We start from the raw sequence: 10731 nt of genomic DNA on the forward strand, positions 1-10731 counted from the left end.
TATTCAACAATTATCAAAATAAAATCAAACACAAGAGAAGAAAAATCCAATCCAATTCTATTCTGCTTTTGTTTATTTCTTTCTGACATATTTCCAATAATCACAATCACAAATAATTATGGATAAACTTCAATAATAGATCTTAAACCGAGAATTGGGACAATCTTATAGCCACTGAAACCAGCGGCAGAGAAGAGTTTAGCCCATTCTTTTTCATTCCTTTCTTTACCAGTAACCAGCACCATCATCAGCATATCAAAGAAGAGCTGTGTTTCAGTGGCTACATTATCTTCTTTCTGGTTTTCTATCACCATATCTATGATAATAACCTTCCCTCCTTTCCTCTCTTCAATTGCACTTTTACATTGTTGCAGTATCTTTAAACAATCTTCGTCACTCCAATCGTGCAAAGTCGACTGCTTTTTACAAATCAAATTCAGTAGAAAATGAAAGAAGTTAAACAAAAAAAAATCACGTTTAAATTGGAATGATAGCCATTGAAATTTCAAGTTTGTTTCATAAATATCAAATCTTAAAAATCACTATAATAATAAACGTGAAGAGGTTGAAAATGATCTAGTGTCATTGAACCCTTTTAACCAACAGATTAACCTTATAGTTAAGCTCTAATAATAAATCTTATAGGAATCTCTGACGCATCTTCACGTGCAAATACCTTTTAGAGTGATCTTATAAAAACGAATGGTCCTATAAGCTTAAATGTCATTTCCATGTGGAGGGTGTCAAAGATAATATAAAATCTATTATATATCTTAAGTGTCAGTTTCAACTTTTAGTTCAATTAGTTCGATGATAATAATATGATTTTGAATAATATTGTCCTTTTTAATTAAATAATTATAAATTAACAACTCTTGGTTTAGTAAACACTCTTGGAAAGAGTTACGGTGAAAACCATATTAACATTTTTCAGCCAGATCAATTTTAATCTAAGGTTTTTTTAGCACCATTAATTTTAGCTTTACCTTAACAAAAATTTAAAAAATTAGTTTGATTATCATTTAACTTTTACTAATTAACATGATTATAAAAAAAAACGGATTAAAATGCTAACAACACCAAAACTAACACCATAAACATTATTTTTAATCCATAATGGACACCTACACCAAAAAGACATAGAAACAAACTGACACGAAACAAACTTCTATCATACCTTTATTAGAATGGCATCTGCAGGAGGAACAGCCTCGAACATGTCGCCAGCAACATATTTCAGATTATCAGTATCACGGTGGCCGGCGACCACGTGAGGAAGATCAAGCACAGTGCATTCAATATGAGGAAATGCTTCAGCTATAGCTTTGGCTACAGTTCCAATTCCACCTCCAACATCAACCACTGAATTCAATCCATCAAACACCTCTTTCCCTTGATTAATCAGAACACTCGTAATCAGTCTAGTTTCACTGTCCATACAATTATTAAACAAATCATTGATCTTAGGATCACATCCAGCATAATCCCAAAGTGCCTTCCCATGAACAGCTTCAAAAGGGGAAGGAACATCATTCTGGAACCAACTGCTAGTGAAATTCCATGGTTTTGTGAAAACAGGATCAAGCATAGCTTGTAAGTATGGTATGATACTGAATGGATTGTCTTTTAGGAGTAGCTGAGATGAATTTGTGAGAACATACCCTTCTTCTTGTTGTTCCTTAGTTTTTGAGAGAGCAAAGAAACCAGAATGAATCAGAAGGCGCATCAAGCGAGGAAGGCAATGAGATTTTGTTGGATGGATAGATAGAGCAGAACTGAGTTCGGAAATGGTGATGGGTTTTCCATGGCTATTGATGATATCTGGAATGCCTAATTCAACTGCACATTTAAGAGACATGGAGTTAATGAAATTGAAGATGTGGTTCCATATGTGAGCTTGAGCTTTAAGAAGCTCAGAATTGTTATTCTTTGAATTATTCATGGTGATGATGATGGTGTTAGTCTTTGAAGTTTGAAGCACACTATTTATTGAAATCAGGTTCTACTATTTTTGGCATACAATGTAGGATATGCTTTACATCTAATTATGGCTGTGGTCTTCTTCTTTTTTTGAAAGGATGTTTGTGGTCTTTATTTCTTCATAAAAGATTAATTTTGTGCTCATGTTGATTAAAAAATTAGGAGCATTTTCAATTAAGAGTAACTTTACTCTTATTTCTCTTATTTTTAAAGTATTTATTTTAATAATGTTTTTTATTTTCAATTAAGATTTTGTTGGGTGGATAGATAGAGCAGAATTGAGCTCAGAAATAGTGATGGGTTTTCCATGGCTATTGATGATATCTGGAATGCCTAATTCAACTCCACATTTAAGAGACATGGAGTTAATGAAGTTGAAGATAAGATTCCATATGTGAGCTTCAACTTTAAGAAGCTCAGAATTGTTATTCTTTAAATTGTAAAAAACGACCCCTTCCGATCATTAATTTCGCGCATCCCAACAACATCAAAGAGATCGGGTTAATTTTATTTCTAGCTTTAAAATTATTATTTGTAATTTTCATGCTTTATTATTATTTGTAATACAAAAAGCATTGAAAAATATTTACAAAATCAATAAAAATATCAAAGAAAATTAAAAAAATTTATATCTTTGTGTTGTTTTGTTGTTTTTATTTTTGGTACTTATCTTAAAAATTGTTTTTCCGACTGACCTGTCAAGTAACGTCGGGGCCCAAGACCGTTGTTTTTATTTTCAGTCCTTGTGACGGTCGTCAATCGCTTTTCGTTTAGAATTCAAGTAATTTAGGCGCACTATATTTATTTATTTTATTCAATTACCGTTTTATCCTTTGAGAAATAGCTTCTCTGGCACGCCTGTATTATTTTTACCATTTTTAATCTCCGCAAACGCGTATCAAAGTTGAAAATTGGGATATTTCGAAAATATCGCCAACAGTAGTAAACATCTAATTCGGTTAAAAATGTTTTATTCTTTTAAATATGAGTTTGAAATTATAATTTTGACAGTTTAAATTACGGTTTTTACAGTTTCTTTATAGTCACATTACAGTTTGAAATATGGTTTTTCACTTTGAACATTTAACTATCACTTCGAACATTTGATGACAAAAATCTGCATTGTTACGATAGAGAATTTAGGCAATAATAGAAGATGGGTCATATTAGGCTAATGGACAGTTTTTCTGTGGCCTTCAAATTACTAAATATAGATGTGTATTATTGGAGCAGGAAACATATCCTTCAGCACTAGATATCATACTACACTGACAAATCACTATTCTGTCATTTCAAAATTATTTTCTTGCAACAATATATCAAACAGTTTAATTTCAAATCTAAATGTCTTACAGCTTGAAGCAATTTTATATTTATAGAAACAAACTTTGATGTATTTTACATTTTGATATATAAACTTTAATTTTATACTTTAAAAATATATGATTCTAAAATATTAAAATTACATTGTTATCTTTTACATTCTCTCTCCTCTCCACATTTTGATAAAAATAATAATTTAATATTTTTATATTTTATTTTAATAATATTTTCTTATATCGAAATTAAAAAGGTTAATGTGTAAAAATACCCTTAACATTTTGGGTAAGGAACAATTTTACTTTTAATGTCTTAAATGGTGCAATTTTACCCATAAAGTTTGTAGCCAAGATCAATTTTACCCCTAATGTTGATAATTTGAATCAATTTCGGACACTATTATAAAACAAAGATATTTTTGTTCCTTATTTTGCACCAATTGCATATCAATTCGTTCTGAAAAAAAGGATTTCATGTTTTTTGTAATTTAATAATAGAATTGGAGATTAATATTTATAAACTCGGTGAATTTTTTGAATTTTTTTTGTCTATTTCGTACAAAAAAAACAGTATATTTTTTCATTTTTTTCACATCCCAACACATGTTTGTGATTTGTTACCGATAAAATTCATGACCGAGCAGACAGCTTAATGAATTATTTCTGAAATTGACCCAAATTATCAATGTTAGGGGTAAAATTGCTCTTGGCTATAAACGTTAGGTATAAAATTGCATTATTTTAGACGTTAGGGTTAAAATTGTTCATGATCCAAAACGCTAGAGGTATTTTTACACCTTAACCCAAATAAAAATATTATAAAAATAAATATTCAAAAATAAGATAAATATTAAAAATAAAATTGCTTGTTAATTGAAATCAATAAAATATTTTTAATCAACATTAGAAAATTAATCTCTTATCAAGAAATAAAGACCACAAACAATGCAAACAGTAGAACCTGGTTTCAATAAATAGTGTGCTTCAAACTTCAAAGAATAACACCATCACCCATCTGATAAAAAAAAAAAAACCATCACCATGAATAAAGAAAGCTTGAACCAAGGATTGGGTGATGATTTTACTGACTTAACTAAGAGATTGCAAGAAACGATTTGAAAATTGGTTGAGTAAACTAAGAGAATTTTGGATTTGAAGTTTCTGAAAATTGGAAGCTTTTCTGAGAAACGAAAAATTAAAGAACTAATTCTAGGAATTGAGACATTGTTTAAACTAATTAGATGCTAAAGAACGATTTCTACGAATCTAAGGATTGATAAAAATGCCGATTTTGGTAGATGATTTGAGAGAAAAATTGAGTTATGTTCCTTTATTCAATCTTTTTCCTTCTTCTTGTTGCTGGATATCTCCGTCCTACTTGTGCGCAAAGGGCGCTATTGGTTGATTGATTTTGAGTGAGGATTGGAATGAAAGAGTTGTGCTCTATTTATAGGATTTTGAGTAACAAATCCCATATTAGTGGCCCTTAAACTTCTCACCCATGATCCCATTACCTTCCCATAAGTTGAAGAAAGAAAATGGCTGAGTTGGGAGTTGGAAAAATGGAGGTAATGCCGTGAAATACGTTCCTCAAATAGGTAGACATATTCAAACCCGTTTTTCAGCACTGCTTCTCTTTGAAAAATTCTACCGGCTTCATTTTAGCTCCGTTTTTGACATTCCGGAAAGCTAACATCCTGAACTTTCTGAAAAAAATAATAACTGTCTGATATCTTGCTATTTCGGGGTCCATTTTTGTTGTCGAAGTTGCTGGACGGATTATTGAAAAATGGTGCAAATTTACCCCTGATTTTTATTATTTCTTTTTCTTTTCTTTTTATTCCCGTTTTCTTTTTATAATAATCTTTTGATATTATTTTCTATTTTTCTTTTATCACCTTTTTATTTCATTGCAAAATGAATTTAATTAAAATAAAATAACTATAAAAATTATAACCTATGCTAAAACACAAAAAATTAATTAGCCCCCAACAATTACCCCCCTATTTTATGTGTAAAAGATTTGGAAATGAATTTTGCACATAAAATAAGTCTTTTATTAAATTTTTTTTTTACCCGTTAATACCGATATTGTTGAAGCTGAAATTGTGTTCTTTGCAGCTTCCTCGTCATTTTTACACATGATTTCTGCTGGTTCATGGCTCAGAAAGAAAGTAAAAATCATCGATGTAAATTTTGTATGAAAATTGACGGTGTGTGATGGAATTGCTGGATGACTTGTTGAATTTTTTTTTTGAATTACGAGACATGCTCATCTGCTGCTGCATTTTCTGATATTGCAATCTCGATTTTTGCTTGCTTCGGCTTTGACTGATATGCTTCGCTGCTGCTGAAATTTGCATCACTCACGCCATGCTTGTTGATGCCGAAAATGCTCGTCGCTGCCTTTATTTTCCTTCGTAACTAGGATCAATTTGCAATTTGTTTTTTCTACTCATTTAAACAAAATAGTTGCTGCCATTTTATTTAAATTGTATAAAAATTGATCTTGAGTTGAGCTTATTCCTGAAAAATGTTGAAGTTGAATCCGATTTATATCCATATAGATCTGTTGCTTATTGAAATTGGTTTAACTACGTCTATGAATTCGCAACTTCACTTCCGTTGTTAATAAACTTCTTTGAGCTACTGATTGGCGGAAATAAATTGAATTGTCACTTCTTTTTCTCAAGAATCATGATTGGCTTATATCCGTCTTGAACCTCTTGAGCTTGGAGTTGAGAATCCATTTGATGATATGGATATATCGTACATGACAAAACCTGCCTCCCGACATCTTTGAGCTTGGATGCCATCGGTGCTACACATGTTGTCATCTCGTATTTGATGGGACAAAACTGAGCAAGTGGATGACAAATCGGGTGGAAAAGGCTACACTGAGCTTCTTTGTCTTGATTTTTTTATATCTCGCAGCTCTTTTATTCTTTTTTAATTTTTGGGGACATGTAGACAGACTTTTATTGTTTTTCTTCATTTTCATTTATGTCTTTTCTCATTTCATTTTTTACACTTTTTTTTTGAATTGGATGCTTTATTACCTCTAAGCACGCTAAAAATATCAATGATGCTAATTAACAACTTAAAAGAAAAACTAAAATGTAAAATGATGCAAAAACGGAACAAAACAAAAAATAAAAGACACCTCGTACCTTTTCGCATCTTTATTTTTTCTATAGCAGCTGATGCTACCGCTTTGTCCTTCGGCTATGACAAAATCATTAAACCTCTTCGATGAGAGATTCATTGCTAACTGACCTATGGTAAGACACAATGGTGCTCATCTTGAAGATGCTCTTCACTTGATTGGCGCATGACTTGCTTTTTCCTTTAGTCTTGATCTTGATTGGACCAATGCTATCTTCGTATAATCGAGACTCCACCATATCCGAATGTGTCTCAATAGGTTTTTCATTTGCCCGAATCACCTCAACGTCATCCCATTTCCAAAGTAGTAAAAGTTGGTGCAAAGATGACGGAATGCATGAGTTAGAGTGAATCCAATCTCGACCGAGCAACGCTTGATAACTTGCTATAGAGCTCACCACAAAAAATGCTTCCGTAGTGGTTTGGGTACCGATGGTAAGTTGGACAGGTAAAACCCCATAGGTTTTAGCAATTTCGCCGGTAAAAGCTGAGACAGAAATTTCTGACGTCATTATGTCGCCTACGGATTTCCCGAGAGCTAGTGCCATCTTTAATGGCATGATGTTAACAGCTGATCCATTATCAACTAGAACCCTCGACAATGGCTTGCCATCAATATGTGCTTTGACGTATAATGGCTTGATGTGCTGTGTCATCTTTGAAGTGGGTTTATCAAAATAAACTCGCTTCATCCGATCTTCCGATGAAGCTTGTGTTGTGACACTACTTCGCCGTTCTTCTTGGACTTTGTTCATTTCCTCCTTTGGATCTTCACTTTTGAAATTTATTGGTAAAATCAAAGAAGTAGCTGCACATCCAACTTGGATTATAAAGTCTCCGACACGAATCTCCACTTTTTTATTTTCTTGTATCTTTTCCTTCGAAACGTTGCTAGAATCGACACTAGGCTAATCTCTTTCGTTTTTCCTTCTTTTTTCTGTCTCTCTTTTTCTTATTCTTCTTTTTGCATTTTTTGAGAGAGGTTGTGGGAATTTTTTATGTCGGTTGACGAACCATTTATCGGTAGGAACTTGTGCCGATGGAGTGATGAAACGCGGTTGGCATTGGTTTGTGCCACTTTTATTTTTCGACTTTTGTTTTCTCTGGGGCTTTCCTTCCTTCCCCTCGATGGGTTGAAAGGTTCCTTTTAGTACCCAAATTCGCCTTGTTTTTGGGTGACCAAAGTGACCTTCCTTCAGGTTCGAGGTGTTGCTATGGACATCACGTCTAGGAGGTGGTATCTCAATGGAAGTCACATTTATCATGGTGGAGGTTGGAAATGGATCTTCGTCAATCAACATGCTTTCTTTCTTTTCAAGAAATTTCAGCACGCCTTTGTTTATTCTGTCCTGCACAACATTCTTAAAGACAACACAAGATTACATATTGTGGCTCCAACTATCATGATATTTACGAAAAGTATTTCCATTAGTGTCATCTCTAGATGGAATAATATATCCATGAGGTAAGGTGATAAAACCTTCCTTTAACAAATAATCAAAAAGTTCCTCGGTTTTAGAAACGTCAAATGTATATTGCACATTCGCATTTTGTCTAACCACTTCGGGAGATTTTGGACTTTTTGCTAGCATTGGACAAACGCGGAATCCTGTTCTAGTTAGTTCGGCTATAGCTACCTCATTGGTTTCTATATCCTGATGGTAACTACCTACAGAATTTTTCTTCCTACGATTATCCTCGCTCATTAATTTTTCATATTCTGACACTTTAGCAACAAGTTCATAATAATCACAAAAATCAATGCCCTGGAATTTCTTCCTATTTTCAAACTCTAAGCCACGTTGAGCAATTTTAACAAACTCTATTTCAAGAATATTAATTCGACATCTATGCCTCATTTTCTTGAAACGATTAATAAAACTTTCAACGGACTCACCTGAGCGCTGAACCATACGAGATAGTTCGATGACACATAGCTCGGGCTCAGTTCGATAGAACTGAGCATGAAATAATTGTTCCATGCGACCCCAGCTTCTGATAGATTCAGGTTGTAATGTCGTATACCATGTGAAAGCCGGTCCAGTTAGTGATCCGAGGAATAAACGTAAACGAAGCATATCAAAGTCTTGCTCCGCACTAATCCCGCTGCATTGAAATGAAAATCGGGCAAGGTGCTCGATGGTAGATTGTCCACTTTCACTTGAAAATAAAGAAAAATCTGGAATTCTAAAATTATGAGGAAATGGGTACGTATTCCCTAGGGTAGGCTTTCTGAAACTCCGGGTGGTACACTTCACGGACCGTAGGTCCATAAATTTCTTGCACGATGTTCCGAATACGTTGCCTATCCTCCGCTTCAGTACATATTTCGCTCCTCACACCTAAAACACGAGATAAGTTATTATTATCACGGGAATTCTCACGAATATTTTCACGAGTATATTCGCGGGTATGGTCACGGCATTGATTTCTCCACGTGCCCCCCGAACCACGGACGTTGTTGTTGTTGAAACACCTTTCCACATAATTTTGATTTGACAAAATTGTTTAAGTGTAATTAAAAACATATTCTAAACACACTAAGTTTAAATGCTTTGATTTATTCTACTAATGTGTTTGTTCAATGTTGAGTTAAATTGATTATAAGACATAAGGATTAAAAGGCCCAAGCCCAATACAACAGTCAAAGTCCAAGTCAAACAGTTCAATGTAACTCGGCCCGCGTTTATCAAAACGATGTCGCTGTGTACAAAACGCAACTCAGCAAGAGAAGGATCTAGAAGACCTTCAGGGAACAACTTCGGAACGAAGCTGCTGAGTTGATTCGACAAAGAGTACAAGACAGCAGCTGGCTAAGGAAAACTTCCAGACAAAGTATTTCCACTTTGGGTAAAGTTCAGACGACACAGTATGCTGTCTAGTTGACTTTACCATAAAAGGAGAGACATTCTGCCGAGCTGACCAAAAGCTGACCGATGACAGAAGATACACAAATCTGATTGGCCGAGAGCTCTGAGCAGGTCAGGATGACAACGACAGGAAGCCGTTTCCCTCCAACGGTTATTTCGAAATTCGAAATGACCGATGCCTCAAGATGTCTCTATAAATAGTGCCATCAGAAGCTTCATTTAACACAGAACTTGATCAAGCCATTACGCTGACTAAATTTCTACGCAAGTTCTGCAAGCAAGAAGCAAAGCAAATATTACACTATAGTTCATATATTTGTGTAAAAGTCTAGAGTGATTATTCAATCATCTAAGGTGTCTTAGCAATCATTGTTTAGGACAAACACTTATCATTTCTAGAGATTAGAAATGAGAGGCTGAGTACTCGGTTATAGTACTCAGCGAGAGATTAGGATTGAGTAGAGGTATAGAGGAAGGTACTCTTGTTATACTCAGTTGCTAAGATTGTAAAAGGTTTGAGGCTCTACCTTTAAAGAGCTCAATAGAGGATTCGAAATCTCGAAACGTGTTCCGGGGACAGGACATAGGCTTAGAAGAAGCCGGACCTAGATAAATCTGCTGAGTAACGTATTTCTTACCTTAAACTCCTTATATATATTGCTTGCTTAAATAACCAAAAACTGACCAAGTAAAGAGGTGAAGCTGAGTTGTGCGCATCGAACATCTGAGCTCAGGAATAGACTTTAAGTGCTATCTCCTGACTCAAGTCAAGAAACTGACCTAGTCACCAGTTGACTAAGCCAGTATCTTACTGATTACTCAGCGCCGCTGTTAAAACCTTTTCTCTTGAGAAAATAAGTCTGCCCTAAATCTTTAAAAAGTTTAAATAGTTCCTAACCCCCCCCCCTTGGAACTATACTTGTAACATTATAAGGGACCAACAAGTGGTATCAGAGCTTAAAAGCCCACTGTAAAAGGTCTAACAACCTTGAGCTGATCCCTACCATGGGCAAAAACAGTACTCGGTTTCTCCCAGGAAACCAAACAACTCAGATACTGCCTGAGGGGCTGTCCATCACTCGGCCTCCCCTATTCTTCGGGTCTAACTATACCTTCTGGAAGAATAGGATGAAAAATTTCATTCAGGCTACAAATATGAGTGCCTGGCTATCTATAGTTCAAGGCCCATTTGTACCTGTCGAAGTTGTGGCTGGCCTAACAGTTGTAAAAGCTGAGGCCAAATGGACAGAGGATGATCTTAAGAAGCTTCAAAATCACGCTTCGGCTATCAATATGCTTCACTGTGCGCTCGATGCTGCAGAATATAATAAAATCTCAGGTTGTGAGTCGGCGCAAGAGATCTGGAAAAAGCTGGAAGTCACCTATGAGGGAACCAA

General features: G+C 34.6%; 1 protein-coding gene across 1 annotated transcript; it reads right to left on the reverse strand.

Annotated features, from left to right (window-relative positions):
• Positions 1-2040, reverse strand: LOC136228797 (probable O-methyltransferase 3). Its single transcript, XM_066017275.1, has 2 exons — positions 1178-2040; positions 1-416 (listed from the first exon to the last, which is right to left on the reverse strand). Exons 1-2 carry the CDS (start codon positions 1940-1942, stop codon positions 117-119), a joined length of 1065 nt encoding a protein of 354 aa, XP_065873347.1. The 5' UTR covers positions 1943-2040; the 3' UTR covers positions 1-116.
• Between the last annotated feature and the right edge of the window lie 8691 nt (positions 2041-10731).

Source organism: Euphorbia lathyris, chromosome 5 (genome assembly GCF_963576675.1).
Source record: "Euphorbia lathyris chromosome 5, ddEupLath1.1, whole genome shotgun sequence".
NCBI lineage: Eukaryota > Viridiplantae > Streptophyta > Magnoliopsida > Malpighiales > Euphorbiaceae > Euphorbia > Euphorbia lathyris.

Coding starts and splice junctions, on each gene's coding strand:
- LOC136228797 (XM_066017275.1), bottom strand. CDS start 1,942: ATGAATAATTCAAAGAATAACAATTCTGAGCTTCTTAAAGCTCAAGCT. Junction 417..1,177: donor CAGATGCCATTCTAATAAAG/GTATGATAGAAG, acceptor TGTAAAAAGCAG/TCGACTTTGCACGATTGGAG.